At 40.6% G+C, this 23,248-nt stretch overlaps 1 protein-coding gene across 2 annotated transcripts in view; it reads left to right on the plus strand.

The window, feature by feature from the left end:
• MFHAS1 (malignant fibrous histiocytoma amplified sequence 1) overlaps positions 1-23,248 on the plus strand; it is a 134,543-nt gene that overhangs the window by 104,327 nt on the left and 6,968 nt on the right. The window contains exons 2-3 of one of the 2 annotated variants that reach the window (XM_006884143.1): positions 15,675-15,801; positions 21,029-21,056. In XM_006884143.1, the coding sequence (XP_006884205.1) occupies positions 15,675-15,801; positions 21,029-21,056 (155 nt within the window). Of the gene's footprint in view, positions 1-15,674; positions 15,802-21,028; positions 21,057-23,248 lie in introns of those variants that run through there. The other variant, XM_006884142.1, reaches the window with a different exon arrangement.

The following is a 23,248-nucleotide window of genomic DNA, read 5'->3' on the forward strand; positions in this document are numbered from 1 at the left end:
GTCTGTGGAGGAACTACGTCCATGGCATGCATGTTGTTGTTATGTGCCGTCGAGTCGCTTGCGACTCATAGCGACCCTATGTACAACAGCCTTGAACTCTGCTCTGTCCTGTGCCAATCACAATGTCTCTGACACTCCCATCCCAATTATCCCAGTCACTGAATCAATCCACCTCATAGAGGGCCTTCACCTCCTGCGCCGTCCCTCCACCCTCCTAAGCATGATGTCCCTCTCTAAGGACCGGTCTCTCCTCACAACATGTCCCAAGTATGTTAGACGGAGCCTCAGAATCCTTGCCTCCAAGGAGCCACCCGCTTTAACCCTTTCCAGGATGAATCTGTTTGTTTTCCTAGCAGTCCATGGTATTCTCAATACTCTTCTCCAGCACCACAGCTCAAAGGCATCAATTATCCTTCTATCCTCTGTGGTCATTGTCCAACTCTCTGATGCATAATAAGTGATTGTGAAGACCATGGTCTGTATCAAACGCACCTTAGTCTCCAGAGAGACATCATTGCTCTTCAGTACTTTGGAGAGGTCCCTAATAGCAGACTTTCCCATGTCAATGCACCTTTTAATTTCCTGGCTACACTGGTGCCAAGAGTGTTGACTGTGGAGCCAAGCAAACTAAAGCTGTGTACAATCTGAATCTCTTCACCATCCATCCTGATGCTGCCAATTGGTCCAGTGGTGAGAATCTTTGTCTTCTTGACATTGAGCCTCAATCCATATTGGAGGCTGCAGTCCTTGACCCTCTGCAGCAGGTGCTTCAGGTCCTCCTCAGTTTCAGCAAGCAGGGTTGTGTTGCTGAAACTGAAGAGGACCTGAAGCACCTGCTGCAGATACTTTTATTTATGTAAAAAAGATGACCCCTGGAGCTGGGCCTAAAACTCCTGTTTCTGTTCTGTACACAGATTTGCTGTGTGATTTCCTGTATGTCACTTCCTCTTCTAAAAAAAGCATAGTCATGCACCCACATCACAAAATGGATATTTTTAAAAAAATGTAGATTACAAAATACATAACGCAGGCTATTGAATGTGGCTCTCTTGCACCCTGATTTCTCCAGGAGGAAGGGATGCACTGTGGGCCTCTCATGGGGAAGCACCCCAGAAGGGAGGAGGCTGCACAGGCCACAGATGGGCAGTTCTGTTGGAAAGGACAGTAGGTTTCATCTGCCACATCACACTGTTGGTCCTCCCAGTGGCACATTCTTCACTCGACACTCTCTCACTCACTGGGTGCTTCTTTGGGGGATATGCTTTCAGGCCTTTGCTGAAGGACTGTTAAAATGTCCTTTTCTCTCCATCAGGCTCGTCTCTTCCTTATAAAGGTGACCATGCAGCTTTCTTATATTTACTCTCTCTAATAACTTGCTGAACTTTCTAGGAGAGTGTGAAATCAGAGGCACTGGTGTGTGTAGAGAAGTCTGAAGGCAGAGCTTTTACTCCATTTTAGTGTGTTGAAATCCATCTGGAATCCATATTAAATTTTAGAAACGATTTTTTCTAACAGCATTTCTTCTTACCTTGATACTGATGTAACTATATAACCTGAAAAAGATATTCCTTTGTCTCAGGTGCAGGATATCACAATCTATTCTCAAATAATTCCCCCCCCACACACACACACACACACACTTGTCAAACAGTAGGTGCAAGATGCAAGAGATAGCATGTTCCCCAAGGGTTTCGATGGATGAATCTTTACGGTGGGTTCCCGGAAATGGATATGATTAAGGCAGCAATTTCATGAATGTCATTCTTTGGTGCCTTTGAGTTGACTGTAACTAAAAGGAACCCTTTCAGCAGCAGATTCAGACAGCCCTGCCCGTCCTCATCCTCGTGGTGTTTGCCATGCTCAAACCAATTGTTGCGGTCACTTCTCATGTCATCTCACTGAGGGTCTCCTCTTTCACTGGCCCTCTGCTTTTCCATGATGTCTTTTGTGAGAGATTGACCCCACCTGACAGCATGTCCAAAGTATAAGGAACCAAGCTTCACTGCCTTTGCTTCTGAGCAGCACCCTAAAAAAAGTGCCCTCTTCTGGCCCTAGGACCATTCTTTAATAAACATAGCTTTACGCAATCCTGTATTCTCCTTTAGGAGTTAAGCACCGCTCTCTGCTCAGTTCTGCATATCCTGTCTTTGACTTACTGATTGACTTTACAGCCTGTTATAAATTTTGGATAAAACTCAAAGAAGGATAAAAATTCCTTATCCAGTAAAGAAGCTGTCTTCACTATGAATGTCAATGTTTCCCCATGTCTGTCTCTTAATAAGCAAGTGTCAGTTTACAAAGACCTGCCTGACCAAAGCCATAGTGTTTTCAGTTGCTTCTTGTGCTTCTGAAAATTGGATCATGAGTAAAGAAGATGGAAAAAGAAGGGATGCCTTTGAATTCTGGTGTTGGGAAAGAGTATTGACTGTCCCATGGATGGCCAAAAGAAAACAAATAATGATGTCTTGAAAGAAGAACAGCCAGTGTGCTCCCCAGAGGCAGAGATGGTGCAACTCTATCTCACTTATTTTGGGCATATACAGTGAATTTGCTTCTTCAATCATGTTCATTTCCGAGAGACCACCGTAAAGATTCATCCATCAAGACCCTTGGGGCACATGCTGTCTCTTGCATCATACACCTGTTTGATTTACAGAGAGAATATATCAAACTGGAAAAAGAAGAGGCAGCAAAAAAAGAGGAAGATCCTCAGAGAAATGGATTGGCACAGTGACTACCACAATGGACCCCCAAGTATGACAGAGATCACCAGGGTAGAGTAGCAAGGGAGGTTCATATCTGCTGTTGTTGGGTCACTGTGAGTCCTAGTTGGCTTGATAGCACCTAACAACAATAACAACACATCTTTTCCTGAACTGCTTATATATTTACTTTAAGCAGAGTCTTTGAAGTTTTCCAAGACATCTTGCAAAGAGGCAAGCCTGCATGTTCATTAGCTTCAGATGATGCTACTTTTGCCCCAGGATGCATGGGAAACCAGCAGTCACTACTGGAACCTCCAGATTCATATATATTTAAAAGAAAGTCTTGGAAGTGGAGCAGGATTTTAAAATATTAAAGTTAGAGGAGGCTTGAAGACATCTAGAAAAATCCCTTATGTAATTTTTATTTTTAAAGTTTTCATTTCTAGGACATGTTTGCCATTTTTGAGAGATGCTTATAACGTGATTTTTCTGGGTCAAGAATTGACTTTTTGGGTTTTAATATTTCAGTTGGGGCTGGAAATACATGTCTTGTATATTGTACTCAATATTTGAAAATTTTGATTAATGGTATGGGGATGAATATGTTTCATTTATTTTCTCTTAGTTAAAATATAATGTGATAAAACTTGGTTTTCTGAGCTAAAGCAGGATCCACATCTCACACCAGACTCAAAAATTAATTCAAGATGGATCAAAGACCTAGGGGTAAAGCCCAAAAGCATAAAAAGTACAAGAGGCAAAAATGGGACCAAACTTAGTGGGCCTTGCCTATGGTATAAAAAGCTTGCGAATACAGCCAAAAATACACTACCAGGAGAAGATAACATCAGTGAGTGGGACCACTTAAAAATTAAGTCCCTGTGTGCATCAAAAACTTTTTTCCAATAAGGTGAAAAGAAAACCTGTTGTTGTTGTTGTTATGTGCTGTCGAGTCGCTTGTGACTCATAGCGACCCTGTTTGGCAATACCATCTCAGACAAGAGTCTCATGACAAAAGTTTACAGAATCTACAGGGCCTCCACAAGAAAAAGACTGATAGTCCAGTTACAAAATGGGCAGAAGACATTAAAAGACTTTTCACAGAGGAAGACATTTGAATGTCCACAGACAAATGAAGAGATGCTTGAAATCCTTGGCACTAAGAGAGATACAGATCAAAACCACCATGATCTAGATACCATCTCACCCCAGTAGCAGTGAGAAAGTTTAATAGGACAGCAAGCAGTAAATGTTGGAGAGGATGTGGAGAGATAGGAACTCTGATACATGGTGAGATTATAAAATGGTACAGCCCTTCTGGAAGACAGTTTGGCATTTCCTCAAAAGACTGAACATTGAAACTCCATGTGACCCAGCTGTTCTGTGAGGAATATACCCCAACGAAAGTAGATCTGAGACACAAATGGAGATTTGTACACCAGTGTTCATAGCAGCGTTATTCACAGTCACAAGAACATGGAAACAGCCCAGATATCCAACCATAATCAAATAGATTGAGAAACTGTGGTACATTCACATGATAGAGTACTATGCCACACTCAGAAGCAACAGTTTAGAAAAATACTATATAACTTGGGAGAGACTGGAGAACATTATACTGAGTGAACTAACTTGGTCCCATATGGACAAATTCTGCAAAAGACCATTACTGTAAAAATAGAAGGATTACTAATAAGATGTATGTGAAAGTCAAAAGGGGGGAGGGGAGAGAAGAGGGGACAACAGGGAAATCTTAAGGTCACGGAGTTCTGTGGGCAGAGGGAGGGATTTGAATTAGGAAACATTAAGTGAGGACCTGAAAAGATGGCGTAATGGATCAATGATGACAGTTCTATAAAATACAATGTATGAGAATGATACTCTAAAGCACAATGTGAATAGAGGAATGCATATGAAACACAATATAAATGGAACACAATGGATATGAATTTTTTGTACAAACCAATAAAAATAAAATATAAAGTATAAAAATAATTTTTAAAAACCCATAAAACTTGGTTTTCTGATACGTCCAGTGTTTACTATTGCCTGTGGATGGGCTAGTCCTTGGCAAGAGACGCTGTACTGGGCAAGATGGAGGGTTGGAGAAAGAGAAGAAGAGCACCACCAGGGGGATTGATGCAGTGACTGCAACACCGGGCTCAAGCCTTTTCCTCACAGCAAGACCGTCAAGATGGCACAAGACAGGGCAAGGCTCAGGTCTGTTGTCCGTTCATAGGCTTGCTAAGAGTTACAGTCAACTCCAGGACACATAACTACAATATGGGGAATACTAACAGTTAAGCAATGGGCTAGTGGCTGGAAGATAGATGCTTCAAACTTACCCACAGTCACCTTGGAAGACTCACCTAGCAGTCGATTCCCAAAAGGTCACAGCCATGAATATTCCTTGGAACAGTTCTAGTCTGCACACATGGAGTCCAGGAAACCGAAATGAACTAGTTGGCAACTAACAACAATGAGAGTTCGCTACCATTCTAATGCTGGAAATCTTTCGCCAGAGTAATTAAGTACAGTTTTTCTGAACTTGAATGGGCACCAAGTGACCTGATAGGCCTTCATTAAATTTGTGTTCTGTTCATCAGTCCAAATTTCTACATCTTCGGGGAAGCTGATTGCATTGTAAACCGTGTGTGAATGGAAAATCTCCAACAGAGAAGAAACTGTCAGGGTTTACATGTTCCTTCAAAGGGAAGAGTAGTCTTTTTTATTATCAATTCAAACATGTTAATTAAATAAATAACCCCAGGCTGTTCCTTGTTAGTTTGTTTCCAATTACTTTAAAATTTACACTTCCACTTAGAGATGCCAGTCTCATAATTTTAAATGACTACAGATAATTCCATTTTGTTAATGTCAGAGTTTTTACCCATTTCCTTGTAGTTGAATACTTGAGAGATTTATCAAGTTTTCACTGTTTTATAAATAATGCTGCTACAGTTTTTGCCTGAAAGAAAGGCATACTTCTTTTAAATGGGTTCCTTGAAATGGAAAAATGGAAATATCCCAAGTCAAAAGCTTATTTCTCCTTTGTGGAATGCCACATTTTCTCTGTAATTGTTTTTACAACTTCCACTAACTTTGAGATTTCTCTTTTTAATTTACTTTTGTTAGTGGTGACAGATGCATAAAAATATTTTTTTATTCATTTGAAATTTTCTAATTCCCAGTAATTTTGCATGTGATAATTGCTATTCTGTTTTTATGAACTGCTTTACTATAAAGACTCTGGGTACTGATTTTAGTTCTCATTGCCACTTTGTATACACATACGTATAAATGCAGTCAATTGACATAGTTCATAGGGAGTCATGTGGTAGATCAAAGGCAGTACTTCTCTGGCAATCATATCCACCAGTGGCTGTTTAGAAGAAAGGTGAGAAGTAGCCTCTGAAAACCCACTGCAGGTCAAATATGAGAAGGTTCCAATTTGATGGCAATGATATTTTTTCCACTTCAAATTTATATATACATGTATTTGAAATTCTTGCAAACTCATCAACCACCTGCATTATGCAGATGATATAACCTTGCTTGAAGAAAGTGAAGAAGACTTGAAGCACTTGCTGCAGAAAGTCAAAGACTGCAGCCTTCAGTATGGATTACATCTCAACCTCAAGAAAACAAGACTCCGTTTTTAATTTCTTTCCAGGTTGATCCTCCCTTAACCTAGTCCTCATAGTATTGATTGTCTGCCCATTCTCTTTCTGTTATCGCCTTGCCCTCCTCCAAACCCTCAGTTATTGTCCTGTTTTCACAGGTAGTGGTGTAGGAACAAGGTAAGTTTAATTGTTCAAAAAGGGTAGGGAAGAAGGGAGAGGAAATCCTACATCAGAGACTAGTGGTTGTATGGATGGCAGTGGTGTGAAGGAATAGGCAAAATGCAAGGAGGACTCAGTGCTATGAGTGATAAGTCATAGATCAATACTAATTAATTATATAAAACACAATGTATAGAAATGATTGTCTAAAATAAAGTGTACAAGAATGAAAGTATAGGAATGATTGTAGAAAATGCAAGGTAAATGAAAGAACTATAAGGTGTGTGCCCTATTGTACGCAAATCAGTATAAAAAAAAGAGGAAAGAAATAATAATTAAAAAAGAAAACAAGAATCCTCACCACTGGACCAATAGGCAACAATATGATAAATGGAGAAAAGATTGAAGTTGCCAGTGAGTTCATTTTGCTTGAAATCCAGAATAAACACCCACGAAAGCAGCAGTCAGGAAATCAAAAGGTGTGTTGCATGGGGAGATCTTCTGTCAAGGACGTTGTTAAAGTGCTAAAGAGCAAGGATATCAGTTTAAAGACCAAGATGCATCTGATCTAGTCCTTTGTTCCTTCAGTTGCTTCCTATGCATCTGAACATTGGAAAGCGAATACGAAAGACAGAAGAAGAATTGATGCCTTTACACTGTGGTGTTGGTGAAGGGTACTGAATGTACCACAGACGGCAAAAAGAACAAACAAGTCTGTCTTGAAGGAAGTGTAACCAGAGTGCTCCTTAGAGGCAAGGATAGTGAAATTTCACTTACTTGGGGCATATTTTCAGGAGGAAGCCAGTCTTTGGAGAGAGACATCATCCTGGAAAGGTAGAGGTTAAGCGAAAGAGAGGAAGACCCTTAGTGAGATGGATTGTTGCAGTGACTGCCACACGGGGCTTGAGCATAATCATGAGTGATGCAGGACAGGCAGGGTTCAGCTCTGTTGTTAAAGGGTTGCTATGAGTCACTGTCGACTTGATGTCACTGGTAACAAATACATATTTGAAAGAAGCAGCTTTAAAAGAATCTTAACCACTATTGTTATAAATAGTTCCTTTATCAAGAACTTACTAGATGCTCCTTGTTCTTGTTAAGTCTGACTCACAATGATCCCGTGCACACGAGAACAAAATGTTACCCAGTCCTGTGTCATCCTCATGATTCACCGTGATCCACAAAATTTTCATTGACTGCTGGAAATTTACTCAACTCCTCTCTGCATCAGTCTCCCCTTGCTTTAAACTTCGTGTTCCCTTTAGCCTCTGTGATCTTTAGAAACACTTCTAGGGGGAGAACCCAGAAACCAATTACCTGGCTCCAGTGGCACCAGGAGTCTGTAGGGACAGACTCTTGGTTTGATGAGAATTGATAACAAATGCAGAACAGTCTGCTGTGAATTATTTAAAACACTCTGAAAAACTGCTTTTCTCCCCTCCAAACTCTCCAACACACCCAACAAGGAAGTCATTGGTGCCAGCCTGGTTCCAGGGGCAGGTAGCACCCCGGCAGCTGAGCTCCAGTGGAGTTGATCTGTTTGCAGACTTCTGGTCAGGAGAGAGTTCTCAGGGAAACCAGAGAAGCAACTGTGTTCAAGCCCTGGTGGTAATCTCAGGTCAGAGAGTGGGGACTGAGAATACTCTCACAGGTGAGAGTCAGTGAGGACCAAGGTTATTAACAGAAGGGGGTGCTCAGAGCACTCCATTCATCACAGTCACATGGAGGGAGGGTGGGTGGGTTGGTTCAAAGATGCACAGCTTTCTGTTGGATTTTGAGCAGTTCTACTGAAGCCAGAGAACTTCTGATGTAGAAAGCGGTCTTTGGACTGGATCTCATCCAGGTAACATTCTAGTTCTAAAATGCTGTAACTTTGGTGCATGTTATTACATTGAAAACATTTAATGTTTACTTTTATTTAACTTGTGTTTTTATATTGTGAGATCATTTGCTAGCTGATGTTACAGTTCTGACACCCACGTGTGCATGCTAAATTCACTTTTGCAGTAGTTCGGTGTTTATACTAGTTCGGTTTTTAAAGAATTCAGAGTTTTTCTACTTCTTAAAGGCAAAATCATTTCAGAATGCTCAGATTTGGAAATGACTTTCATGAAAGTATAAATATGCTAGTGCTTCATTCACTGTTTAAAAAATAGTGTTACTGTATGACTTCCTAAAGAAAGGTGTGTTCTGGCATAAAGAAGTAGTTCCTGTTTTAATGGAGCTGATGAAGGGTAAGGACTCAGCATTTGGACTCCCACATGCACAGCCTGTGTCTGCCACTTGCTGGATCCTGACTTGGGATCACAGCCCCTGTGAGCTTCTTCACTTGTAAACTGAGTACAGACATTTAGACAGTAAGTGTAAAGATTAGATGCGATGTACATTTTTTTTCCTTTAGCAACATCATGAATTTTGCAAAATAAATGTATTGAGGGATAGAGACAGTCCAGATGAGGAAGACATCTAATTTCAAAGAATGAAAATTAAAATTCTTGCTCCAAGGTCAGTGTGGAAGACAGCATTTTGTTTAGTTGGAGTAAGAACTAAAAGTTACAAAACTGTAACTGACTAGAAGAAAAGCAGGGGAGTCAGAGGTGAGCTATGTAGAGGGATTAGCACATTAAATGGCCTACATGATTGGTTGTTACTATTGTTGTTTGCTGTCTAGTCAGAACAGACTCACAGCTGATCCTCCAGTGAGTTTTCAGAGGCGGTAAATCCCACAGGAGGGGATTGCCCATCGTTATATCTCTGAGCAGCTGATAGATTCAAACTGTTTGCCTTTGGGGTTGCAGTGCAGCTTTTTACCACTAGGCCAACAGAACAACACCTAACATAATTGGTTGTTTTTGTTATGTGCCATCTAATTGCCTGCAACTCATGACAACTCTATTTACAATAGCTCTGAACCCTGCTTTATCTTGAGCCAACTTTGTTGTATCTAACACACCTACCCACATTACCCTATTCATTATGTCAGTCCATCTCATCCAGGGTCTTCTTCTCTTGTGCTGTCCCTCCACCCTTCCAAGCTTGATGTTCTTCCCCAGGGACTGTCCCCTCCTTGCAACATACCCAAAGTATGTCATATGGAGCTTCAGAATCCTTGCTTCCAGGGAGCAGCCTGGTTTCACCTTCTCTGGGATGAACCTGTTTGTTCTCCTAGCAGTCCATGGTATATTCAATACTCTCCTCCAATTCTACAGCTTAAAGGCCTCAATTCTCCTTCTGTCATCCCTAGTCATTGTCCAGCTCTCTGATACAAGTAATTGCGAAGAGCATGGCCTAAATCAGGTGCACCTTAGTCTTCAGACTGACATCATTGCTCTTCTGTACTCTGGAGAGGTCTCTGACAGCTAACTTATCCAATGTGATTCATCTTTTCATTTCCTGGCTGCTGGTACCAAGAGTGTTGACTATAGAGCCAAGCAAATTGAAGATGTTAACAATCTGTTCACTGTCTATCATGGTGCTTCCAGTTGGCCCACTGAAGAGAATCTAGGTTTTTTTTATGTTGAGCTTCAGTCCATATTGAAGGCTGTAGTCCTTGACCTTCTGCAGCAAATGTCTCAAGTCCTCTTCAGTTTCGGCAAGCAGTGTTGTGTCATCTGCATAATGCAGGTTGTAGGTGAGTCTTCCTCCAATCCTGAGGCCACATCTGTTGTTACCTGATGAATAATCTGTTCCACATGTAAATTGAAAAGGTGTAGATATAGAATGCATCCTATATACCTTTCCTGATTTTGAACCATGCACTGTTTCCTTGCTCTGTTCTTACAACTGCCTCCTGGTCCACATACAGGTTTCACATAAGGACAATCAAATGTTCTGGGATTCCCATTCTTCTTGGTGTTGCCACAGTTTCTGGTGATCCTTACAGTCAAATGCCTTTGCATAGGCAATGTAACAATAGACAAACATTCCTCTGGTACTCTCTGCTTTCAGCCAAGATCCATCTAACATTAGTTATAAAATCTCTAGTTCACAGCCTCTTCTCAATGCAGCCTACAAATCTGGAAGTTCTTTGATAATGTGTTGTTTCAGTCAATTTTGGATAATTATCATCAGAATCTTACTTGCATATTATATCATTTGATAATTTCTGCACTCTGTTGGGTCACCTTTCATTGGAATGGGGCAGATGTGGATCTCTTCCAGTCAGTTGGCCTGGTGGTTGTCCTCCAGATTTCTTGGCACAACGTGGTGAGCACATCTAGGGCAGCATCTGTTTTTTGACATTTATCAGTTGGTATGCTATCAATTCCTGGGGCCTTGGTTTCTTATTATTTGGAGTTTTGTTTAATTGAGATTTTCATGAGTGTTTATAGATAACTTGGATTTCCATTCATTCATTATTGCACATTTTCCTTCCTGCTCCCCAAGTTCACTTTTTTAAGAAAAAAAAATTCTTTCATTATTACACAATTCCCCATGCCCACCCAGTGTTGTCATACAAATAATACCTGATCATTTATTCCTCTTAAACAGTTCTTTCCCTCATCTGTTTCAATGCATGTACATTATTTATCCCCTCTTTTCTTAGTTTTCCACCAACCCCCATGTCACTACTGTTTTCCAGCAGTGGCTTTATGCAATATTTGCACTTTTGTGACTGAGATATTTCACTCAGCATAATGCCCTCCAGGGTCACCCATTTTGCTTAATATTTCATGAGTTCCTTGTTTTTCAGTGTTTTTCAGTGTTTACATTTTGTGAATAAACCACAGCTTCTCTATTCATTCACTTGTTCATGGACACTTGGGTTGTTTTGATCTCTTTGCTATTGTGAACAATGCAGCAGTAAACATGAGTGTGTATATATCTGCTTGGGTGGCAACTCTGGATTTTTAAAATATAGTCACAGCAGCAGAATTTCTGGGTCAGATTTCTATTTATTTCTATTTCCAACTTTTTGAGAAACTGCCATATCACCTTCCAGAGTAGTTGCATCATTTTACACTCCCACCAGCAGTGAATAAGGGTCTCAGTTTCTTCACAACCTCTCCAGCATTTGTTGTTTGCTGTTCTGTTGGACTTTGCTATTGTTGCTGGGGTAAATGATAACTCATAGCTGTTTTGATTTGCATCTCTCTTAGAGCTTGGGATTTTGAGCACTTCTTCTAGTGTTTGTTCACCATCTGAATGTTTTCTTTGTTGAAGTGTCTGTTTATATCCTGTGCCCATTTTGTGATTGAGTTGTTTACCTTTATCAAGTTGTGGTGCTAAAGTATTCTAGAAATTCTAGATATAAATCCCTTATCATGTCATTACCATATATAGATTTCCCCACACACACATACACAGTCTATGGCTTTCCTTCTACCCTGTTGAAGTTTTTGGATGTGCACAGGAATTTGATTCTTAGAAGATCCCATTCATCTATTTTATCTTCTGGTGGTAGAGTTTTCAGGATGCTTGAAATACTGTTCATTTTGTGGATTACAACTTCTAGAGTTCTTCCAAACTTTTCTCTGATGAAGGTTATAGTCCTTGGTTTTAGTCCTAAGTCCTTGGTCCACTTTGAACTGGTGTATGATGTGCGGTGTAGGTCTTCTTGAGTTTTCTGCAAATAGTTTTCCAATTATTCCAACACCATTTGTTAAAAGGGCTGTTTCCCCACTTAAGTGATTTAATCTCCTTGTCAAAAGTCAGTTGACCATACATAGATGGGCTGATTTCTGGGTTCTTTATTATCTTCCATTGATATATATGCCTGTCATTGTACCAGTACCACACTGTCTTGACCACCATGGTAGTGTAGTAGGATTTGAAATCAGGGAGTGAGATGCCGCCTACCTTGTTTCTCTTTTTCAGGAGTGTTTTGCTTATTTGGGGTCTCTTTTCCATTGCAAATAAAATTGGAAGTTGCCTTTTCCATCTCATTAAAGAATGGAATTGGTATTTACATTGAACTGTACATTGCTTTTGGTAGAATTGTAATTTTCCCAATATTGAGTCTTCCTATCCAAAAGCAAGGTATGTTCTTCCATTTCTCTTGTAGTAATGTTTTTTTAATTTTCTTTGAATAGGTCCTTAGTGTTTCTGGTTAGATTTACTCCCAACTATTTAGTCTTGTAATTAGCTATTGTGAAGGGTATTGTTTTTCTGAGGTCCAGTTCTGTATTCTTTTTTTCACTGTAGAGAAATCCCATTGATTTTTTTTTTTTAAATGTTGATCTTGTATTCTACTACTTTGCTGAATTGGTCAACTATGTCCAATAGTTTTCTTGCTGAGTCTTTAGGGTTTTCTAAGTATACTATCGTATCATCTGCATATAGAGATAATTTTACCTCCTTTTCCCAATTTGTATACCTCTTTTTTTTTCTTCTTTTGTCATTCACACATTGAAAAGATTCAATCATTGTTCTTTTAAGTTCTTTATCAGAAAATTCCATCAGACTTCTGACTTGAGGAAAGCTATTGATACTATGTCACTTTTGGGGGTGACAACTTGCTTTGGGCTTGTGTAGGGTATGAGGTAGGCTGCTTCTTACAGTGCATTGCTGTGGTAGAGTTTTTCACACCTGAGACAATAGCAGGTTCTTGATCTGATGTGATTGCTCTGGAGGAGGATGGGACAGCTACCGTGTCTGAGTTTCTCTCTAAACTTCTGAGTCAAAGGAAGATTTGCTTCAGTTCAGGAGAGAAAAGGCCTGTGAGTTAGCACCCACCCTCCTCTTTCAGATAATTGCTGCAGCTAGGCCAGTCCAGAGCTAGGTGCTCCGGGCTAAAAGCAGTTAATTGAGTGGATGTGAGGAGATGCAGGGTGGAGTGTGGAGACACACGCAGGGTGTGCGTGCAAGGAGACTTGAAAGGAAAACCAGGAATCCTTGGTTTTCCCTTCACAAACTGAGTCTGCCACCTTAAATGAGCTCTAGCTGTCCTGTTCCCTTCTGCTTGAGCTCAAGGGGTACCAGGTGGTCCAGCCAAACAGCAATGATCCTCACAAAGTATCTAGTTAATAGCCATCCATGGCTGCTAACAATGTAGCTGCTGCCAATGTGGCAGCTACTGATAACCCAGCAGCTGCCAACAACACCAGACCTTGTGGGTTTTTTGTGGTGTGTTTTTTTGTTTTCGTTTTGGTTTTGGGTTTTTTTGCCAATTTCTTCAGAGCAAATTGCACTTTCACGTTCGTCACCACAGGCTCTTGCTCATAATGCTTTTTTCATTAAATTCTTCTATGTCAGCCAATTAATTTTGGTACAGTGACTCTGTATGCTCCGTCCAGTTCCTTTTAATACTTCCTGGATCATTTTCTATTCTGCCCAAAGCATCCTTAACTATTGAAACTCGAGGCTTAAATTTGTTCTTCAATTCCTTCAGCTTAAGAAATGCCGAGGAAGTTCAGCATTTTTTATTTTCTAACTTCTGCTCTTTGCACATTTAATTTTAACACTTTGTTTTTTCTTCCCATGAAGCTCTTCGAAATCTTCTGTTCAGCTCCTGTTCTTTGGCTTATTAGGATGGCCACAGGACAGTGGCAGGACAGGCTTTTCATGTAACATGTTATAAAAATTGCATTCACAAATACGTCTGTTCCTGGAGATCCATTTTAAAGATTTGTTGATAATGTGCATTAAGACCCATGAGATGTCAGCTATCACCTTTTGCTTCTGCTTGTTCTTAGTGGAAATACCGTCTGGGAATAGATCTTGATATCTTGCACCTGCTGATCTCGTAGAAAAGGGTTGTCTCTTTTTAGGATATGTGGTTAGGTCAGCATGAGGGTTAGAGTAACTGCTGTTACAAAGGCAACTTTACAATTCAATATGTATTCTAGGCTTACATCAAGATTTTTAAATGGTGTAAAGATTTCATGTTCTGACTGCTCTGTGCATATTGAGTGGCTCTAATTTTGAAGGCTCTTAAGGTGGCCTCGTGGTAAGAATTTACAATGCAATCCCAAAGGTGTGTGGTTCAAATCTACCAGCTGCTCTGAGGAAGGATGGGCAATCTTCCCCTGTGCAATTAACTGCCTTTGAAAACCTGCCGGAGGGTCAGCTATCGATTGGTTCCCAGTAGAGGGTACAGAGCAACAACAGTGTACAATTTAATGTGCTCAGTTCAGTGCTCGGTTATGGACATCATCTGTCAGTGTGAGTTCTGCTAATGCTGAACTGTGTAGAAACATGTTATTTTGAGGAAGACTATTTTTGTATCATTAAATGTTGGCTTGTTTTTCTGAATCTACAGCATTTTAAATCTGTCGTAGAAGTGATGGCTCCTATGGTGTTGAAGTTTTAATTTCAGGAGCATTTTTTCCAGTTGACATATGTTTCATGGTGTTCATTTGAGTTGTTTACTTTCTGGATATAATTAGGGGCATTTAGGCAATGGCCTGTGCCATCATCAGATAAGAAGCTAATGATGGCCTCCTTGCTGAGCAAGCTCATGGTGCAGGCCAGGAACATTAGGAAAGAGCAGGGTCCCAGCTGGGGTGGTGGTCGAGGGGGAGGAGATTAAGAAAGGAAAGTCCTTACTGCTCCTCGGGGTTTAATGATCTCATTGGTGAGGACAGATCTGGTGTGTGCAGAATACACAGATTTCCTTATGTTATTATGGTAATCCATTAAATTAATTTTCTGATATTTCAAAGTTTCATTAGTCATAAAATAATATTGAATTGACCCTTTAAAATGTACACACATACCTAACCTAGGAAATGCTCTTTGGTCAGGACAGAGCTGAGCTGTTTTCAGGCTCTTTACCTTGCTAACACCAAATCATTTATGCAGGGCTTTGTTGAAGTCTGCTCCAACTCGCCTGACTCCCAGCTGCTTTTGAATCCTAATTAGGAGCACCTCCTTGGCAGTCCTTACCTCATGGGGCTCTAGGGAACCTGGCTCAGTTTTCAACGTCAAGATAAAGATCTCCATAGTCAGTCTATGAAAAGGAAGGTGAGGAGAATAGGGACAGATGCTGTCTTTGTCTGGAGCGATTTCCTGCCTCCCATAAGCATTAGAACATTCTCCATGGTGACACAGATGAGCATTTATTTAGGCTGTGGGAACAGAACTAATTCTCTTATTCTCAATGGCACATTTATCCTCTGACTGTTTTCAGGTCCTCTCTACCTTTCCTTCTCCCTCCTTCCCCAACCCCTAAGCACTGACTTTCTCTCTAAAATGCTTCCACTTTTAAATCACATTTCCTTAATGCATTTTTTCTCTCTGCCTGCAGGGGAGTTGCTGAGTCAGCCCCGACCAGAAGGAGTAGCAGAGATCATTTGCCCCAAGAACGGCAGTGAACGAGTGAATGTTGCCTTGGTTTACCCACCCACACCAACTGTGATCAGCCCCTGTTCCAAGTGAGTTCAGCCATGTGCACTGGCTTAGCCCAGAAGATGTGGTGACAGACTCAGGTTCAGCTGCATCTCAGCGTGGCAAGTCCTGTGGCAGATCTAGGCGTCAGCACCAAAATAAGACCTTTGTTTTCTCTTTTTGTTCTTTTTTTTTTTTTTCTCTCTCCCTCTCTTACTGATAGAAGTCAGAGCATGTTTTCATGTTTGGATGGACAGTCTTCATTCATATAAATTGGTTGAGTTTTATGGTTGGTGGTTATTTTGTGTTGCCTTTTTACACCCCCCACCAAGTACTCTGATTCTCATACCTCCCTGATAATCAAGAACTGTGCAATTTGCCACTACTTTCCCCAAAAATGAATTTAAAGACAAAGAATGTCCACATGCAGACTATTTTGGGGATGAAGTGTTGATTTAGCTTTTTAGAGAACTCATCCAGCTTGAGGTTTTTGCTAGCATTAGGAATGTAAACAGGCTGCTTTTCATCTGAGATGAAATAACTTTTAACCTGAAACCTTGTTTCCAGCAACCTTTTGGGGAACAGATAGAATTACCTAGATGACATCAACAAACCAGATAAAGTTATGCAGCAAAATTTGTTTCCTTACTAGTCAGTCACATGGAATTTTCCTTTTCATGTGTAAACTCTGAAGGGAAGTTGGGAATTTTGCGTTTGAGAATCTTGCTCTGTCATCTCTTCTTGGGGGAAACTTGTTGTTTGGCTGTGTTCCAAGGAGCTCCGGGCTCTAGGCGCTCCTGTCACCATCCCTGCAGCATCTGCACTCCTCCTGCCTTTGGTGCTTACTGAGACAGGCGTATTCTCATTCATGAGCAGCTGCAATGAAGAAAAGGGATGCCTCTTTTATCCAAACTGATGACTCTTTAAACTGAGCATCCCTCATCCATGGTCACTGGAGAATGTCACTGAACACCTGAGGGGAGCCCTTATCTGATACCCCTCTGCTCAGATACTGCTTTAGTTACCATTCACATCGTATCACTCACATGATCCTCAGACACTGAAATTTTAAAGAACTTCTTTATTGTTAAAGCAAGATTGCATGGCAGCTGTGCATTAACCTCAAAATCCCTGGTCTTAAACAGATTAAACAGCAAAACGGTTATGAGTCTTTGTATTTGTGTATATTTGTTACTTCCCTCCCCCAGTTATGCCTGGGGCACGGAGGACTGGGTATAATAGGAACAGTGGGGTGATGGATAAAAGAAAGCCATTGTTCAGTACATTTAGCGTTGAAGTCTATTTTTCTGAGCCAAATGAGATATTATCCTATTGTTTTGGCAGAGCCACATGCCATTTCAAAGGTGACCTAGAGGTAGGAGTTCTGGCTGTTTACACAAGCCACTATGTGGCATTAATTTTCGGCAGTGATTTCTCATGGGCTTCTTGTGTTGTCACAGAAATGCCACATTTATACCAACTGTATCAGTCTGTTGCTTTCACAGTTGATTAAACTGAAATGAACAAGCAGCTTTAAAGTTGGATAATCAGAGGTATCTAGTATGTTGACGCTGGAGGGAAGGCCTTAAAAGATCAAGCTACTTTTGACTAAGCAGTTAGATTTTCAAATGGGTCAAGAACATGTCTCGTAAAATTATTTGAAATAGAATTCTTAGTTCTCACTGAAAGAATATTATATACATTAGGAATGTTTCTCTTTTCTAGAAAGCTATTTTTTGGGGATAGCCCTTTATTTATATAGAGGCCAACTACTTTTTTGTGTGACCATTTCTATAAAAGTATCCTTACATTTAAAAAGCCCCTTGTTATGCTGTCCAGTTTCAGCTGCCCTGCCCCTGCCTCATTAATAGACACACAGCTCAAACACTATCCCTGAAACAAAAATATTTGGGCAAGAAAACATAGAGGCCAGGCTCAGCCCAGTGGAGGGCCTGGTTTTCAAGTGGGTAGACAATGGATAGGGAAATATGGAACTTGATGAGAAAAACTGCTGAAAAAAGGTATCATTTATATCAGCATGACCTGAGTTTGAGCCTTGAGAGCCTAAAGTCCAGGCAGGCACTAGAGTTTGAGAGAATGAGATCTTGTGTGGTTTTGCAGCTCCATCCAAGTTAACTTAAGCAAGTCACCACAGGATGATTCTTTACCTCCTGTTCATCCCGTAAAACAAATAGATGAGATCAGGCTATATTAGTCAGGCATATATATCAGAATTTCCAAGAGCAAGGGGCAGACAAGACTCGAAAGAATAAAGCAAGAGTAGTCTTCAGATGATCCTAAGGTGTGTACTCGTGGACTTTCTAGTCTCGCAATTCCTTCCTTGGGCTCTGGGTGCACATCCTGGCTGGTGGGTCATAGTCTTGAGACCTTTCTCCAGCCAATAATCAGTTGGTAGCATGAGGTAAAACTGACTCGTGCCACACAGCAGACAGCCTAGCACAACCCTGTCTCCCAGTAAGTGTACAGTTATTCCTTATTCCAATCAGGAAAGGGCTTGAAGAGTCCACAGGACGCTTATAATTGTTCTGGGGCTATGGCCATTGATTTCAACCTTAGTGTGTTTATAGAAAGTCACGATCTTCTCTAGTCTACACTTTTATAGGTCAGATGGCTGAGACTTGTCATTTACCCGCCTGCCTTTGACCATGCGTAACTAATGGAGCTGCAGTGTGGTTTATAAAGTAAAAAGAAAACAGCCTCTGTGACTATTTTTTTAATGTATTTTTTTTGTTATTTCCTAGTTTTCCACTTGTTTTTAAAATTCTCTAAGTGTTTTATTACCTCCCTATGGGAAGGGAGAGAGACGGAAGATAAGGAAGATTTAACGATTTTATATTTAATAGTTACTTTTATGACTTTTCTCCCTGGTTGGTGGTTAAGATCTCTGCGAGACCATTCAGTTTAGAGGTGGTTCCATGAGAGAACTGACGTGCCTTACCATGTCCCCTCATCTCCAGGGAACAACTTGGGGGCAAGGTGACTCTTGCCCCCTTTGCTGCTGATGAGAGACAAGTATCAATGAATAATTGTCATCATTTGGATATCTCGGGCTGATTTTCAGAGATACTGGCTTTGAACATATATTTCAAATGAGATGAAAATTTATCAAAAAGCAAATCGTTGTTTCACGACTTCCTAGGAAAAGAAAATATGTCTGATCCTGTTTTTTATTAGATATATAGATAAACCATCTTTAACATTTTACTGGGTTACAATTTATGGACCATAAAATGTATCACTAAAACAATTATTTGTATATTTAAGAGTTATGTATCCACTATCGAAGTCTAATTATCACATATTTTCATCATTCCATAGGAGACCAAATCACCTAGGTCTAATACACTGCGTTGCTCAATGCCTTCAATAACTATTTTTTATGTCAATTCCAGGAATGATTGCACACCTGGCATGTTGGTATTAAACAGATTTCTGAGGGTTTGATTTAAAAAAAAAAACAAACCAAAACATCTTGTTATGTTATTGCCAACATAGTTCAGTCTGTTGTTGAATGCCACTGAGTCAATTCCAACTCATAGAGACCTTGTATGGCAGAATAAAACTGCTCTGGAAGTTTTCCTAGGCTGCAGAGCTACTGGGGAGCTCTGGTGGCTGAGTGATAAGGCTTTCCATCTCAAAGGCAGGCAGTTCAAGTTCACTTGCTGCTTTGAAGGAGAATTACAGCCAGTTTCCTCCCATGCACTTTTTCAGCCACTGAAAACCTGCTTTAGTGTCAGCCATGAATTGGTTCCAACTTGACAGTGCAGACGATTGACAAAGTTAATGGGTTGGTTTGAACTACCAACCTTTTGGTTAGTATCCCAGTGCTTAACCATTGCACAGACTGAGTTGCTTGTAGGCCAGTCTAATGGCAATGAATTTACTTACAGCCCCACAGCCAGCCCCTGTTCCCAGAAGGAGATCAGCATCCTTCAGGATTGGTTCCTGTTAAGGTACCATCAGCCCCTACTCATGGTGATCCTTCAGATAACAGTCTGGGCCTGGGGTGTCCCATTGAGTTTTCACAGAATAGTTTTAGACTATAGATTGCCAGTCCTTTCTTCCTCGTCTCTCTGACTCTGGAAGCTGCATCGGAGCATCACAAAACCCTCCATTGACAAAAAAGTGGTAACTGTATGAAGTGCATCATCTGGGAATTAAACCTACATCATTTGCAAGAAAGAAGGGAAATCTACCTCTGAACCTTAATGTTAACATAACTGACACATAGACATTAAGGAAATGCTGAACCTTGGACATTGGGAATCTTAAGGGACACAACTGTAGTTTTAGTATGACAGGTAAGGAGAAGTACAAGATGTTTGTTAATTTGTTTTTTAAAATTGGCCGATTTGAATATTGTTGGGCCAAGCTTTCTCCTTTTCTATCATATAATAAGACAGAATTTTCAGAACTGTCTTCAAGAACTTATTTCCTGTTACTGTTGCATTCTCATTCAAATGGGATTTTAGTTGCCTCTGGTTACTCACTGCTTGTAAGTATTCTCAAAATTACCATGATTGTTTACACACAAACCATGACAGTTAAATTGTTATGGTGAGAAGTTAGTTAAGCCTGAATAAAATGTTGCTGTTATGTGCCATCAAGTCAGCCATGACTCATGGTTACCCTATGTACAATAGCTCTGAACCCTAAACCCTGCTCTATCCTGAGTCAATCTCACTGTTTCTGACACACCTACCCTCATTACCTCAGTTACTGTGTCAGTCCATCTCATCCAGGGTCTTTCTCTCTTGTGCTGTTCCTCCACCCTTCTAAGAAGGATGTCCTTCTCCAAGGACAGTTCCTCCTAGCCATGAATGAAGTAGCCTTTTTTTTTAATAAAAATATAACCCACAAAAAATAAAACTGCAGGATGAAGACCCTCTGTCCTTTATCTTAGAAAGAAGATGGGCAAAGTGTGTCTATCTCAGATTAGTTAGTCTGAACTTTGCTTTTAACAACAGCAAACAACACTGAAGCACAAGTCATTTGGTTTGGTCACACTGGAGAATTTCTCACTGACTCCAGAAGTAGAAAGTATGAAGGCTGGGGATGAATTTCAGGACAGAAGCTGGGCCGAGGCTGTGTATGGGGTTTATCTCATGGATTTGCATGGATTTGATTTGTTCGTTGCAAGGAGTGAGAAGCTCCTTGCATGCTGTACTTTTTACAGGCTGTGAAGAACTTGTGTTTCTTATTTAGTCTCCCATCAGCCACATTGATACTGGAATTTGTTCCCTCTCTGCTCAGGTATCTTCATTCTTTCTTGGACAATTAAGTGGAAAAGATAGTGCTTCTTTCCCTTATGCCATCATTTTTACTGTACCCAATCTGTGACTTTAGGAGCACCAATTTTTAAGGGTAAGTCTCTGGGAAGCAGAGAGGGTTCCTTAGGAAGGCCCTCCAGAGTACTTTGGAGTGTTAGACCCCCTCTCAAAAACAGGGAGGTTTGGGATGAAGGGATTCCATAAAACAAAACATTGTAAGATTGTGGGTTTTTTTAAAATTTCTTCAGAATCAAGTCACATTTTGGGAATTAGGAATGAGGAAATGAATGACATATTGTTTTGTTTCATTTACTATAATCTCACATATGGTATTAATCTCTTTCTCTCTTTTCCACCGTATTGGAACAGAATTTTTTTTTTTACTTTATTTTACCCCAATTATTTTGTAGAAATATATCCACAAAAGCTCTGGTTGGTTAGTTTAGCAGATAGTTGTTTTGGTTTTTTTTTTTAAGGCAGTGTTTATATTTAATTTCTAAGGTCATTTGATGGCTCTGAAGTTACACTTTTCGAGTTTAAATCTTGGCTAGTTATTTGTGGTACATCTATGAATACCTGAAAAATGCTATTTGATAGTAGTAGTACTTCATAAAGTTTCTGTGAGCAGTTAGACAATAGAAAGTGTCTAACATGTAGAAATTAAAAATTAAATTAACATGTAAAAATTAAAACTCAAACTACTAAATATTTTGTTAACTGCCAGAGAGTTGGGCCCACTCATGACCACTCCATGCCCAGTGGAAGGACATGCCACCCAGCCCCTGAGCTATCCTTGTGATTCAACCTTAAGAGTCCTGGGATTCCACTGGTTGGTTTTGGAAGGAGATATCCAGAATTTTCTTTCTCATCACCTACATCTGGAAGCCCTGCAGAAATGTGTTCATTGTCATAGCAACAAACAGCCTCCACTGACCGATGAGTGGTGGTTGAACAGAGGCTGAGAATGGAGCCAGAACCGTTATGGGTTATTGTTGTTGTTATGTACTGTCAAGTTGACTATGACTCATAGAGATCTTATGAACAATGGCTCTGAATTTAGCCCAGTCCAGAGCCAACCTCAGCATCTCTGAGCCCACTGCCATAGTCACTGAGTCAGTCCATCTCATCCTCTCCTGCACTGTCTCTCCACCCTTCTAAGCATGATGTCTTCTCCAGGGACTGGTCCCTCATGACAACATGCCCAAAGTGAGACGGAGCTTCAAATTTAACCTCCAAGCAGCAACCAGGTTTCACCCTCTCTAGGACAGACCTATTTGTTCTCTTGGCAGTCTGAGTAACTGTATGGAAGGTGATAATTCCACCACTGATTCCTCATTAAAGTTAACTTTACTTCAGTGTTAGTGGTGTATAATGTGGATATCATATAATGATGATTTAAAAAAAAAATAAAATCACTGAGGGTGAAATTCACCTCCTGACTAACCTGACATTGCTTAGATGATAATGATAACTTCCTTTCCAGGGAAGGAAAACGTGTTTCTTGGATGAGTAAATAAAAATAGTAGTTTCCCTTCCCTCATGTAGTCATGAAAGAGTTGAGATGAACTACAAGAAGTCTGTTTGTAAGGCCACCTGTAGTTCTTTAAACATCAATGCCCAGCACCATCTTCACAGCACAATAGAGAGTAGAGTTGGATGGAATCGTTCCTTTCATAGCATAGTCACAGACGCCTACAGAACCTGGTTAAGATGAAACCGTGCAGCTCGTTTGAGCCTCCTGCTACCCCTGTGAGCCACCGGGCTGACGGAGCACTTCTCCATAACCACACGAGAGCTGCACAGCCTGGCCTGAGGGCTGCCTGGGACCCGTGGGCTCAGTGCTGCTCCATGGTCTATGTTCTCCCTTGCACACATTAAGACTTCAGTTCCAGTCTAAGCTCATAAATACCTTGGATAATTTCTTTGTTGTATCCTAAGAAGAACAAGATCTGTAACCAGATTTGTTCTAGATTGGAGCTCCCTAGACTGACCACTATTTTCTATGTCTTGTGAAACTTCCTCACCAGAAGTTCTCCTTCAGTCAGTGAGCTACCTCCCACAATGGTATAGCTTCTTGCCATATGCCCAAACTAGAAGTAACGCTTTCCGGTCTTGCCCATCATTGGTCCTTCCAAGGATCCTTTTATCCTTTCCTTCAGTTTGTCTTGAGCTGCATGAATTTGGCTAAATATCATTCTCTTCA

The sequence above is a fragment of the Elephantulus edwardii genome, unplaced genomic scaffold (assembly GCF_000299155.1).
Source record: "Elephantulus edwardii isolate Elephantulus edwardi_28Jun2011 unplaced genomic scaffold, EleEdw1.0 scaffold00031, whole genome shotgun sequence".
Lineage (NCBI taxonomy): Eukaryota > Metazoa > Chordata > Mammalia > Macroscelidea > Macroscelididae > Elephantulus > Elephantulus edwardii.